General features: G+C 40.9%; 1 protein-coding gene across 21 annotated transcripts in view; it reads right to left on the reverse strand.

Moving 5' to 3' along the window:
* Window positions 1–288: 288 nt before the first annotated feature.
* The window catches only part of MAGI1 (membrane associated guanylate kinase, WW and PDZ domain containing 1), a 711,509-nt gene continuing 697,602 nt past the window's right edge, over window positions 289–14,195 (reverse strand). For 8 of the 21 annotated variants that reach the window (XM_078152122.1, XM_078152126.1, XM_078152128.1 and 5 more), the window contains 5 exons: window positions 12,880–12,973; window positions 12,681–12,741; window positions 11,879–12,025; window positions 8,507–8,645; window positions 289–3,880 (listed from right to left, as the gene is read on the reverse strand). In XM_078152122.1, coding sequence (XP_078008248.1) covers window positions 3,123–3,880; window positions 8,507–8,645; window positions 11,879–12,025; window positions 12,681–12,741; window positions 12,880–12,973 — 1,199 coding nt within the window. In that variant the 3' untranslated portion in view covers window positions 289–3,122. Of the gene's footprint in view, window positions 3,881–6,393; window positions 6,483–8,506; window positions 8,646–11,878; window positions 12,026–12,680; window positions 12,742–12,879; window positions 12,974–14,195 lie in introns of all 21 variants that reach the window. The other 13 variants (XM_078152123.1, XM_078152136.1, XM_078152125.1 and 10 more) reach the window with 3 other exon arrangements.

Below are 14,195 nucleotides of genomic sequence, written 5' to 3' on the forward strand. Positions count from 1 at the left end.
CTTTAATATGAAAGAACTAGAGAACTAAAGGGGTAGTCAGAGGAAGGTGGGGAACTTGCTAGGTTCTCTGAAGAAATGTTATGGTGCAATTCATTCCTCTCGCTCTTGGCAGACGAGCATGAAACCGGGACAGTAGTCATTTAGCCTCGCTGTGAGACGCCGATGTTTTAGTAATTTTGAAACAAGTGCTGGGCTGGCCAGTTCCCAGATGAAGACTTGACCTAAGTGTATTCAGGAAGTTGAGGCGACAAATCAGAGACAACAACAATACAAATCCAGAAGCAGTAATTGTTATGGAATGCATACATTTTCCGTGTATTTTTTTTACAGTAAAAATGCATTAAAAAAATCTTTCACAAAAGACTCAAACTTAAAAAATACAAGTAGGGTGTCTGGTTTTCACCCTAACATTCTTCCAGGCATTGATTGTGTAGTGGGGGGAATAATTCTAAATGGTTCGATTTTGAACATACAAAATATACTCATCAGTCGCCTCCCATCAAGACATTGACTTGTGTGCTAGCTAGAGCAGTGAACCAGGAAGTACCCAATATTAAGTACAGCAGTTCAGAGAAAACTGTATCCTTCGACTTTATGCATAGTCCTCATACAGTACAGCGTTTCCAAAGGAAAACTCGAATTGGGAAATAAAGACCGAGTTGTCACACCCCAAGTCTTCAGAGACTTTGACTGGCCCCAGTTGGTTACACACAGATTTTAAGGTTTAAATATCACCCTTGACAACAAGTTATCTTAAGATAGGTTCATTTTAGGATCTACTCAAAGCTCTACCTTGATGAGAGACAAATATTGAGTTGACCTGGGGACAGCAGGCATTTCGCATCATGTATTTGGCTAGAAATCAGGAATCAACTCCCAGTAGTGGGGCCTTAGGTGGAATCCAATTTCTTGCCTTAGGGGGGAACCAAATGAACCAGACAAGAACAGTGTTATTCAGGGTTGTTCTTCCTGAATCTGACCATTGCAGTTGGATGGATGCTTTGTATGGAAAAAAATTATTGAATAATAAAAATAGCTTTTACAGGCTTTCTCCTTCTATGTCATAACAACATACATTGTGTCTGTTTCGAGGAAAGTAGCTGGCTTTGAGTAAATCCAACATCTACTTTTGACTCCTACTCACGCCATGTATAAGCCCAAACGTCAAATAAAGCTATGAACAATGTTGTATTCATATATGCATAGTGTTTTATAAAAAGATTGGCCCACATACTGCTTTTCATCAACACCAAAAGAGCATTATGCCTACAGCACACAGCAAGAAGGGATGAGCGGAAAAACAGAAGATGCGTACAAGGGCTTAATATTCCACAGGCAGGCCCACCGTGACAGGATAAATGAAAGCTTGAGAATTACTTATAGAGGCTCCCATTTTAAAACGGCTTTACATACCTGATTCAGTGTACATTAAAATATATCCCCATGAATCAATTTGCTTCATTTTCAGAAATATAAACACTTAATCACATTCCTCACAGCTAAATTTTGTCATAAATTCTCTTTTATACAAGAAAAAAGGCAACAGTTTTGTGTTTCAACAGGCTCTATTAATTACAATTTAAACTCTGTATACACAATGATTGGCCATCTTGGTTTGTTGTTTTTTTTTTTAATTTTTTTTTTTTACAGTACCACGGGAACAACAGTGATAGACTCGCAATGCTTGGTGTCTGTATGGAAGATGTGAAACAGTAGACCATGGACACAGCAACACGCCACAAGCAGCAGTTTACTTGAGTGGTCCAAAGGGAATGGCAAACATTTTGGCTCAGCTAGGCAGTAATCCATTCCAGCCGTAAACCACGGCCATAGCAGACGTCACCACACTACTTGCATCTTGAAAAATTACAGCTCAAAAGAAAGGAAAAGAGAAAGAAAGGAAAAAAAGAAAGAAAAGCCACCCCACCCCTCCAAACCCTTGCATTTTGTTCTGCTCTCCAGAGCTATTCAAGCAACAAAGTCATCAGGGCGGAAGCTTCCCAACCAGATTGGGTGAACTCTCCCAATGGCTTCTTTGAGCATCCTGGGGATATTTCTCTTGCATTCACAAGGTGAATCCTGCTTGTCTCAGGAAGAATCAAACAGTAAAATAAAACAAATACAGAAATTTGTCCTTCTCCCCTCCCGACTCCCTTAATTAAAAATTCTGGCAAAGAATGTCTACTGGTTTATGCTAAGCAGAATAAACACACGCACCATATACTGGGGATTTCCAATGCCTCCATTATATTGTGCATGCACTCCCATTTTCTAGTTGCTATCCTGCTTCTAAGAAGGTGATACAACGCATGGTTGGCATTCGGTCCAATTGCTTCTAGTCGTTGAGCTAAACTGTGGTGGTGCTGCATTAATGTGACCTTGGTAGGTGTTGAGGATTCTTAATGAGCTTGGTGGTCTACACTTGTGCCATAGGTGTGGCAGCCCTGGCTCCTGTCTTGTTGTCTCCTACCAGACAGGAAAGATACAAACCGTTGGTTGAACCAGAGCTAAATCAAGAATCAAGTATCTCGTTGTGCTGTTTAGTCTTCATATAAATATCCTTCATCATAATAGTAGTCTCTCCAAACAGTTAATTCATTTTGAGGATAGCTTGCTTTCAGGAAGAGTCCTCAGCTCCTACTGGCATAATGCTTTTACCCCTCCTCCCCTTCCCCATTTCTTTTCAAAACTCCTAGATACAGTATAGCAGGAAATCACTAAATAACAGTCTGGATCCAAATAATTAAATGTAATCAATCAACTTCCTTCCCTAGAGGAATTACTGACTGCCCCACTTGACTATGGAAGGAAAAGGCTGCCCGGTCAAGGATGATTCTCCAACTCTAAACTGTATATAGAAACAAAATTTATATCCTTTAGGGCCAGCATTTGGCAAATAATTTTGAAAAAAAGTATACATTTAAAAATACTTTCTTTAATATGATACATCAGGCACAACACTTTTCATATATTTTTCTTATATGTTTCATCTGCATAAAATGTTTGTTGCTATTCCTTAAGATCATAAGGTATTGGATGCTTTGTTACATAAGAAACTAAATAATTTGTTACCCTCTTGAAATCTTTCACCCTGTAAAGGCTAGAACGTGATGCAAAAAGGCTCAGATACTGAGGTCAGTGCTGCATTCTTTGTAAGGTCTCCTTCTCTGTTCAGGGGGATGTCTGGAACTTCGGTTCACCTCCGGCTTCTGACTGGGGCCTTCCCTTTCTTTCCGGCTGCTTTTGTCGTCTCGGTTTCTCTTTTCAGGTGACCGTGCTCGCCTCCTCTCTGGGGACCGCTCTCTCCTTCGGTCAGAGGACTTGGCCCTCCTCTCAGGAGAGAACTCTCTTCTTCGCTCTGGAGATTTTCTTTGATCCAAGAGTCTTTCCAAGGATCTTCTGCGTCTGTTGGGGGAACCATCTTTTCTGTGGCCTGGTGACCACTCTCGTCTCTTCCCAGGAGAAATCTCTCGCCTCCTCTCATGCCGTTCTCTCCGCTCCAAAGTATTATCAGCACTCCTTGTTCCTTCCCGCCTCTTTTCGGGTGATTTCTTTTTTGGTCCATTTATTGCCATCCTCTCCTGGTGGGTTTCTCTCCTTCCCTCTGGTGTCCGGTCCTTTGGCCTCCCTGCTCCGGCCCCTTCAGGTCTTTTAGAAATTCCATTCCAAGTGTGGTGCTCACTGAGTTGTCTGCTATACTCTCTGCTGCCTTTTGGGTCTTTAACATATGCCCGCTTTTCCCCATGTGGTGATGATTTGTGAAGATCTGGTGGATAACTGGACTCCAATGATGGGTGTGGTCGCCGATCGGACAGCCCGATTTTCATTTCCGGTACATTTTGTGGACTTGTGGAGGGGCCGTTCCTGTCGCTGCTGGGGTCTGGAAGAAATGAAAGTAACAGTTTGGTACAAGAGGCCTTTAGCTCCAGACACCATTTACTACATTTCAGACTCCATTAATGACAAAAACAAACAACCATTAAGACAGTCAGTAATGGAAGCCAACTCAAGCTTTGTTAATTTAAATCTAACTACAAATAGGGGGAGTTATCGATTAGTACTTGGGATGCTCTGAAGCTAGCCCGTTATTTTCCCCCATTGTTCCTAACATCTACATGCTTGCCTAGGCAGGAATCATCTCAATAATTACAATATCAGTCATGATTTCAGTTTCTGAAGCGCATCAGATCCTGACTGCAGCATCAACTAAGCAAAACTAAAAATGTCCTTTCCTTCAAATAAGTTGCTTTGAAAAGAAATTTTTTTTTTTTTTTAGGGAGAGGGAAGGAGGGGAGAGGGCAGAGGGGTTCATGGCTGGGAGAGGAGTGACATGGAAGAATAATGGTTTCTGGTAAGTTCTGAGACCAGAAATGCTTTCAGCTTCTCTTGTACAACTAAGGTTCAGCCTACAAGAGCTCATCCTCTGTGTGCTGCTATTGGGGGTAAATGAATGAACTTGTCTGATCCTATATTTTCAGGGCTATAACTTGGGTACAGTGATACAGTGGGTACCAGTAAAGCCTACCTCACAGAGCTTTTGTTCATGAAGGCCATGAGAACTCTTGTGGAAAGTGTGTTAAGAACTATAGAATAATTAGCCAATATTTTATTTTTCGTACTGCTGTTAAGGGGTTTGACCATGAGGATCCTTAAATGAGTCATCTGAAATGGTGTACAGACATGTTAAATGACATCCCACAAGTCTTTATAGCTAGCTACATATACTTCTATATAACACAGTGAAGTTTGGTTTATCTAAATATAAATTACACACACACACACACACACACACACACACACATACACGCACAAACCACCAGTTGAGACAGATGTTCATGAATGATTTCTTCTATCACAGTAAATCATCATGACAGTTGCAGAGAAAAAGTGGAATGCAGATGTTCTCAGTAAATCTCTCTCATAAGGCAACAGTGCCTTATTATCAACACTCAAGGCCCTTCATGAACAGTCAGCCTGCTCCGCCCTGTTCCCCACCCCCAACTTCCATTAGAGTTTCAAGTGTGGGGGAGAAGTATAGTTAGCTCTCTTGCTGATGATTACAAATTAGAGTAGCCTAGGGCCAAACTGCCTATTTTGTGATAAGTCATCTCATTTCCTCACCTTTCCCCAAACCCTATTTAAGGTACCTGGATCAGGATAAAAAAGCTTCATTCTTTCACTATTACATGGAGGCATCTACTGTGGGGCAGATGAAAAATGGCTCATTTTAAAATGTATGTGTTGAAAAGGGAGAGAAATTTATATCCAAAGCCATGAGCTTTGGGTTTCCCATCACAGCTTGGTTCTTGTACAGCAATTGTTTTCTCACTCTGCCTCCTCGATTAGTGGACTAAGAAAGCCCATGATAACTGATTTCCTTTAAGTACCTGAAAGGCTTCCCCCTAACAAGAGGGATTATACTTAGGATCATGGGGTTAGCGCTCAAAGGGACCTTCGAGGCCATCTAATCCACCCCATGTCCCCTTCCATTTCTACAGGTGAGAAAATGGAGGGCCAGGAAGGAGCGGGACATGTCTAAGGTCACAGACGTAATCATGGTCTCTAAGGCTCCTTCCAACTCTAAACCTGTGAGCTTGTAAATGATCTTTCAGTAGGATCACAGGATAAACATTGGAGGGGGCCTTCAAAGTCACCTACTGCAGTTAATTCTGCTTGGCCCCAAGGGGAAAGAAGCAGGAGTAATGGGGTAGAATTGGCGGAGAACTCAATTTTCGGGGTTAATGTAACAAAAAATAACCAGAGGTGTCCAAAAGTGGAAACAAGTGGCCTCCAGCACTTAAGTGGGTTCTCCTCCACTTCAGGCATTAAACGATAGCTGGCTGTCACTTGTAAGGGAGGATGGGAATGATAATAAAAATGAGAAGAACAACAATAACAATAGCTAGCATCCATATGCTACATCGCACATGCATATTCACTTCAAAGTTTACAAAGTGCTTTACGCTTTGTAATTTATCTTCACAGCAACTCTGGGAGGCAGGTGTGATTATTATCCTCATTTTACAGATGAGGAAACCGAGGTTAAATGACTTGCTCAGGATCACACAGCTAGTAAGTGTTTAAGGCTGGATTTGAACTCAGGTCTTCCTGATTCCAGGTCCAGCCCTTTAACTACTGTGCCATCGAGCTTCCTCTAGGTGGGAAGTGACACCTATTTAGGTTCAGATGGGACATCTTTCTGTGATCCTGGTTACCTACTTACTTTATCAGGCAGATCAAAGCTTGAATAGGTTAGGTCATGTACTTACAATTTAAAGAAGGCAGGGGAGCGCTCAGAATGAATTGCCATACATATCAGTATAGAGCAAAGCAGAAGCAATGAGGGAATTAGGCCACAGCACAGAAACACCTAGGATTGACTTGGCTACAAACCGTAGTTTGGTTATGGCCCATAAGGTAGAAGCAAGCCTCCCCGAGCTTGTCATTTCTCATACATGCAGCGATATTAGGAGGGATCATCGCTGAGGAAGTGAGAGCCCAGCACCAAGAACAGTCAGAAAAAGAGAAAGAGAGAGAGAGAGAAAAGTTGAACATTTAGATTCCCTATAACAAAGGTGAAAGAAAAAAAAAGTAATAAATCTTCATTTGGTTATCTTAGGGCAAAGAAAGTTTATTTGTCCAGTCAGACAGTCTAAGGCGACACCCAAATAAGGCTGGAGAGACAGCAATTACGATAGTAGCATAATTAGACAGCCAAAAGGTGACTCAAAAACCCAAGACAATGAATGCATCCATTTTTTTTTAAACATCCAGAATAATGACACAGGCTGGTATAGAAAAGGCATTGACAGTTAACAAAAAAACCAAACCAAACCCAGAGTCCCATCCGCCCCCCTGAAGACCGCGACGGTGGTGAAATTAAGTACAAAAAACTCATTACAAAAATAGCCTCACAGAGGAGTGGGCTCCAATCGAGTAAGAAAAATATTGGAATGGAACATAGCATAACCAACCCACTTGTGACTCTCATTGATAGAGCTGAGGGGCTTAAGCCCAAATGACACGCAAATGGTTACAGCAGCACGAGCCCAGTATATTAAACCCTTCCTTTGAACCTGCATATTTAATGATCTTTATTTTTAGCCCAAAGAACATTTGTGAATCTTGGATTTTTTTTTCATCCTCAGTGCAACAGACATATACTTTGAGATGTGAAGCTGTACGGGGTGGTTACAAAGGGTCCCCAATGACATGGTACATCCACACAAGAGGAGCAAAGAGGGAAGACAAAGAAGAAGACAGAATTTCACACAATTTCAGTGCCATCCTTGAATCTAGTGGTAAGAGGTTTAGTGCAGAAAGGTGTGCCCAGCCACTGCAGGGGAATGTTGGAAACATTCCTCCACTTGAGTTGGAATTCAGAGTCACATCAGGTCATTTCCTAAAGGGGCCTTCATCAGACCCTCCTGGTCTTGGCCCAGAGTATACATGCCAAATGGCGTACGCCACTGGGAAGGTGAGTGTTCCAAATGGGCAACCCCATCACATTGAGTGGCACTTGATTCAAACATCTCAGCAAGTCCCAGAATTCAATTGTGAATTGTGCAGAGCGACTTTCAGAAAGGAGGTCTAAATAGTAGTTAGTATCCCTAATAAGGGGCAGCCAAGTTCAAGGGTATCCTTCAATCACAGTTTCTATAGAAACTTTGAAGACCTTTGGTTGGGAAGAGCCCTACATCTAGGGCATAATTTTTTAAAACAATTATTTCAAATAAATAGGACATAATTATCATAATATACAATATTTCCCCCATCAGAACCCTAATCTAAATCAAGATCACTGCTGTCTACTCAACTCATGTCTCTAGCTATGATAAAGGAACAATAGTGCAGCACTTAGCTTTCCTTACAGGAAAGGTAGAGTAGCATCTTTCCCCCATGATGAGCACTGGAAATGTGTTTCATCCTTTATCATTTAAAAATATATGACTAAGTATTAACAGACTTTTTTTTTTTAACAACAGTGGGCTTAGAAGGTTTGAATCTGGGTGGGAAGAGAAGGAGTGATTGTATACAGAGCTTTAGAAGAGCTAAGAATTTCATGTCTCTGAATACAGACACAAATTCGACAACAACAAAAAAAGTATTTGTGCCTCAACATATCACTCAGGAAACCTGCTTTCCTCCTTCTTTAAAAGAACAGTGTCATTTTGTGCTAGCAATGAGAAACAGTTTGGCACAGTTCAAAGAAACATTCCTTCTTTCTTGGTTGGACTAGACAAAATGTTCTCTCTCTGATCCTCAGAAAAGGGGGGAGGGCTACGATGGTCTTGCCTAACTCTCCGCCCCAGTCCATGGAAGCAAGCAAAAAGGATGAAATGTGCAGAGATTTCAGAACAAGCGAGGCAATTAATCACGTGTTGCAAAAAGGTTGGTAAGACACTGGTGAGAAAGGAAAACAAAAGTAATTTCCCGCTGCGGCTCTGAAGACAAATTCATGGAGTGATGCCAGGGAAGAAAGGAATGTTTTCATAGTTTGACCCACCATATTCTGGTACTGAGCCATCTCCACGTTTCAGAAATAGACGAACTCTGCGGCCACCATTCTTAATCAGTTCTATAGCCCGAGAGTGCTTCATGTTTTTTGTGGTTTCCCCATTGATTTCTAAGATTTCATCACCAATCTAACAAGTCAAAAAAAAAGAAGAAAATTAGAGTGTCAGAGGAGGAACTTGGTACAAGAGAGCTGCCCACCTTGCAATGACATGACTCACCTGGTTTGGGGAAGGAAATGTGAGATCTAAAGGAATTCTATGGGGCCCAAGTGTGGGGAAGATGAATTAAGATATCTCCCTAGTTATGTCCTACCCTAATGAGAGCTACTGGCACAATCTGCCAATAATTCAGATGGTGATCTTGTAAATATGCAAGGCGCTCATTTGGTTTTAGTTGATTCAAACATCTCAACACAAGAAAAGGAGTCCGTTTCGATAATGTTTCTAATAAAGGGCAGAGAAGGATAAGAGCTTTGTTCAAGCATTGTTTCTATTGAAACTTCTAAGATCTGTGGATGGGGAAAGTCAAAGCCATCCCTGGTCATTAACACATGCCCAATACATATAAAATGACCTAGGCATACAGCCTCATTGTCCCATCCCTTTGTCTCCTCACTCAGCATTGCATCCTATGTTGGCTCTTCAGAATAACATAAAATTAACATTTACATAGTGTTCCAAGGTTTATGAAGAGTATTACATGTACTATTTGGTTTGAGGATTACATGGATAAGGCTTCTTGCTCAAGTGTTTGAGTGAACACATGTCAATGCTGTTTTAAGTAATTTCCCTCCTAAGTAGCTCCTCTCCGTACCTCACTCCCCTCCTCACCCCCAAGATAATTTGTAAGAGAACATATTGAATTATATGTTAGAGTCAGGGGAACAGCCAAGAAATTCTTCCACAAATTTATTATCATCTTCTCGTTCAATGTCACCAACCATTTTTGTGCAATGGTTCTTATAAATTTTGAGGGCTGAAACCCTTTTAAAAAACGCTCATTCTGAATTTCATTGATGGGTTTTGTTTAATTATATATCTGAAAATGCCAAGGGTCTGACTGGATAGCAGAACAGATCAACAATATGTCTAGTTATTTTTCAATCTGGTTAAAACTGGAGACAATATCCAGCTTTCTTTTTTCTCTCTTTTTCTTCTTTCCCTCTTCCTCCCCTCTCTCTTTTTTTGTTCTTCTCTCTCTCTTTCCCTCTCACTCCTCTCCTCTCTTCATCCTCCCCCACTTCTCTCACACACACACATATAAATATATGTATACACACATATATTTATATACATGTCATGAATTAGCAACTTTTCGCCATAGTATTATTGGCACACACGCAGAAATACACACACACACACACACACACACACGAACTCATTTGTGTTTTAAAGGAGAACAAACTTCAGTGATGGAGGAAAGATGTGTAACTAACAACCTGTCTTCCCTAGCATCATGGCATCTTAGATGTAGAACTAGAAGGGTGCTTTGAGATTATTTAGTCTGACCCCTTCATTTTCAGATGAGGAGACTGTGGTTTAGAGAGGTTAAGTCATTTGCCCAAGATCATATTGGTAGTGAATGGTAAAGCCAGATCCTCGGATTCGTTAGCCAGTATTCTTTAAACTGAAACTGTAGTTAAGCCTGTGCTTGAGGGAAATGTAGATCCAGTGACTTCCCCAGGGTCATAAAACTAGTAACTATCCAAGACAAAACTTGAACTCTGGTCTTGTAGATTCCAACCCCAGCTCTCTAGCCATTAGGCCAAGATAGTTAATAAGAATCCATACCACTTTGGGTTCATCTGACAAACTGAAAGCTTATGAGGAGGCAGCTTTATTCCATTTCTCATATTAAGCTTTTTAAAAATTTTGTTTTCTTGTTCTAAACCTGTGAATTTTCCAGGGTAGAGAACTCTCCAGTAAGGAAATTGCCTTCACCTATGAAGATTACCAACTCATCTGTATGTATCTCATAATGTTAGATAATTGCCTGGCAGCACTGAAGGGTGAAGTTTTGTCCATGGTCACAAAGCCAGTTCTGACTACAAAGTTGGCTCCCTGTGCACTATGACCTGTTGCCTCTCCATAATAAATTAAAAGACTAATTTACCTGTATGCCTTTATCTAATGGTTTTCTTGGTGCCTCAGTCTCACACATGTGAGCATAGCTTGCCCATTTGCCATTCAGGTAGAGTGAGGTCCATCCTGGGCAAAGGAATCTTGCAACCCTACAGAAAAACCCTGGGCATCTTCGGGAATCCAAGCCGTATCATTACCTCAAACCTCAAGGCAAGTGAAACCCTGCATTTTCTGCCTAAGAACAGGTTATAAAGACTGCCCTTTAAAAACAGGGACTGATCACAAGTCACCATAACTGTTAAGTTTTCCAGCAATATGGCAGAAATCCCAAGTCAACTGTCATTTGTTTGAGGTGGCATTCAGAAGTCCTCAGAATCTAATGAGACAGGCACCTTTAAAATGATGTAGAAAATATAGTCTAAGAGCTTACATAGTAGTTTTATAATGGCTTGGTCCAAGCTCAACTGGGGACAATTTAAGAATTTTGTGTGACCAGGACCAAGAAATTCCTCCCTTTCTCCAGTCTCCTGGCCCAGTGTCCTCCACCTCCTCCCTTCTTTGCCTGTTTTTGGGGCAGATTTTACTTGTTTCTTTCAACTGCATGAATGAATTCCCTCTCTTTGAAATGTATCCCAGCTTTCCACCAAAACCAAGCCCTACGGTCCTATGTGGAGCATCTAAATCCCTTAGGACTCTCGATTCCCAGAAAGTGGATTTGTCTGTACAAAATGGGTACATTTTTAGATGCAGTAAAATTGTTTTAGGATTATGTTGGTTTATAAGTAACTTTTAAAGAAGATATGTTTTTATTAATGACATTTCTTGGTTATTTGTTTAGTCATTTTAGTCATGTCTTTGTGACCTCATTTAGGGTTTTCTTGGCAAAGATACTGGAGTAGTTTGCCATTTCCTTCTCCAGCTCATTTTACAGATGAGGAAACAGAGGCAAATAGGGTTAAGTAATTTGCCTAGGGCCATACAGCTAGTTAAGTGTCTGAGGCCAGATTTGAAACTCCTGAAGATGAGTCTTCCTTACTTCAGGCCTGGCACTTTCTGGATATAACTTGTCTCACTCCTAGCCAGCACTGAACTTTTTGAGTAGCAAATAAAAACAGTTAAGCAAAACCCACTGAAAGGGTAACCTTGTCTTTTGATCTAGGAAACCTTCTGTACCTGTACTTCTCCACCTCTTTGCAGAAAAAAATGAAGATATGTTTCATTAACTATTCTCTAGGGCCACCATTGGTCATTGCAAATGTAAGTTCCCTCTTCATACATACCCTCATCTTTCCACACCTCTCTGCTGGACCATCCTCAGCTAACCGCAACACATAGAGATCCATATTATATTCTCTACCACCTCGAAGACTAAAACCAAATCCTTTGGCTCCTCTTTCCAATTCAACAGTGTAGAAATCTTGGTCCTGCTGAAAGACATGGAAGTAGAATTGCTGAAGTCCACAAATTGAATTCAGGCTGCTCCAAAGTATTTTTTAGCCATTCATTTATTCACTCATTTTAGCCATTGATTCATTCATTCAAGCTATTGATTCATTCATTTTAGTCATTCATTCATATGCCCATTCATTTACTAAGGGCCTAGAACATGTATAGCATCATTAATGAAAAAATAATAAAACTAATTATGATTGAGGAGTAATCCTATCTTTAAATGACACACTTTAAATATGGTCCACCATTCCTTTTCTAAGTCTGGTGCCTGGGCCATTCAACACTGGCAAACTCATTCCTTCTTGACAAAATGCACTTTGGGGCCATAGACCCTTCCATGATTGCTATCACTGGCTACTAGAAACTTTGCTGTCTTGCTAGGGGCTGTATTTGGTTCAGTGTCTTTTTTTTCCCAGAAAATAAAAAGGGATATCCAGACATATTTTTAAAAGCAAAGTATTAAATCCTCATTTCTGAAACAACTGGATCTGAGGGCTTATGGCTGGTAAATAATTATCTTGTAAGGAATTATTTTTTCCCCTGTTTTAAGAATGTCTCACAAAAATAGTCTGAGTAAGTTGGAAGCCAGAGTACCGGGTAAATAAAGCAAATGAAAGAAGCAGAGCTCACCTGTGCAGCCTGGGGGGCTTTGAAATCAAACTGCGATTCCTGCTTTGGTTTAGCGTTATTCCTGTTGAATGAAGAGAGAGGAAGAGAGAAAAAAAAAAGAGCAACCCATGGGAAAACTGAGAAAGAACCAAGGGCAATCGATGGTTGTGCCAGAAATGATCACTGAACATAAAGTACATCTACATGTACAGCAGCTGACCTGGGCTCCTGGGCTCCTTGTTGGGAAGGAGTGTGCGTGGTGGTTATGGTGGCAATCTTTTCAGCATTGGTCAACAGCGTGGCATTCGAGGACTCTGCAAGGGGAGACAGGAAATAAAAAGAGTTACATGGTTTCCTCTAGGCCTGTCTTGGGAAGACCTGTTATGAGAGTATTCTGCACCCCTAAATGATCATTTACCTTATGCGTATTTCCTATTTATTTATCTGGGTACGTGTTGTTTTCCTAGTACAGTGTTACCTACATAAAGGTAGGAACTGTTTACTTTTCTGCCTGTATCTCCAGCACATACGACAGTGCCTGGTACATTTTTTTTTTAAAGACTGGACCTGTGATTTCATTAGTACAGGGAAATAGATCATCCCCTGCTCTGCAACTGGGAGTCAGATATTTGTCTGGGCCAGTGAGAGGTTAAAGGACTCTCCCAGGGCTGCTTGGCAAGGACTTGTAGTACCTAGCACACAGTAGGTACAAAATAAATTCTTGTTCAGGTCAACTGAGATGAAGGATTGATCACAACCAGCCTGTTAACAGGCATTGACTTACCATGTACCAGGCACTATGCAATGGCTTACTAGAAGAGAATTCTATGAGTGAATGGTTGGTTTGCTCTACAATGATTTTGAGTTGTTCTTAGCAGAACTTTGTAAAAGTTTATGTCCTGAAACTGCTATAAGACCAGGCAGAAATGAAACACATCCATCAGAGAGCATAGGATAATTCATGAGTCCCAAGATGGGAAAGCAAATGGCTTATAAATGCTTAGCACAGAGCCTGGCACACAGTAAATACTTAATAAATGTTTATTGATTGATTGATTATAAATAAATGTCTAATGGGGGTAGTATGCCTCTAATTCTTTTCAACCTGCCTACAAAAAGGGCATCTCCATTAGTATATTATGAAAGTCTCTATCTCTGGTCAGGCAAGGTTGTGCCCACCTGAAATGGCTTTACTGAAGAAGTTGAGGCTGGCTGATCTTTCAAGTTCTGGATATCTGAGCTACAGTGGGCTGAGCCAATCAGGGATCTATACAAGACCTGACATTAATATGTGAGCCTCGTGGAGCAGAGGGGCCACCAGGTTGCCTAAGGAGGGGTGAACTAGCCCAGGTCAGAAACAGCAAAGGTCAAAATCAATGAGAATGGCATCAAAGTTATTTGTAGCCACTGCACTGCTGGCCTAGGAGAGATAGGGAACACTGGGTATTTTTAAAAATTTAAATTAAATTAAAAGAAAAAAAAAGAATACCACTGAAACATGGCCCTAAATAAAGAGTGGCCTGTTGGAATTAGACA

The sequence above is a fragment of the Phascolarctos cinereus genome, unplaced genomic scaffold, assembly GCF_003287225.1.
Source record: "Phascolarctos cinereus isolate Bilbo 61053 unplaced genomic scaffold, phaCin_HiC Scaffold_4;HRSCAF=312, whole genome shotgun sequence".
Classification (NCBI taxonomy): Eukaryota; Metazoa; Chordata; class Mammalia; order Diprotodontia; family Phascolarctidae; genus Phascolarctos; species Phascolarctos cinereus.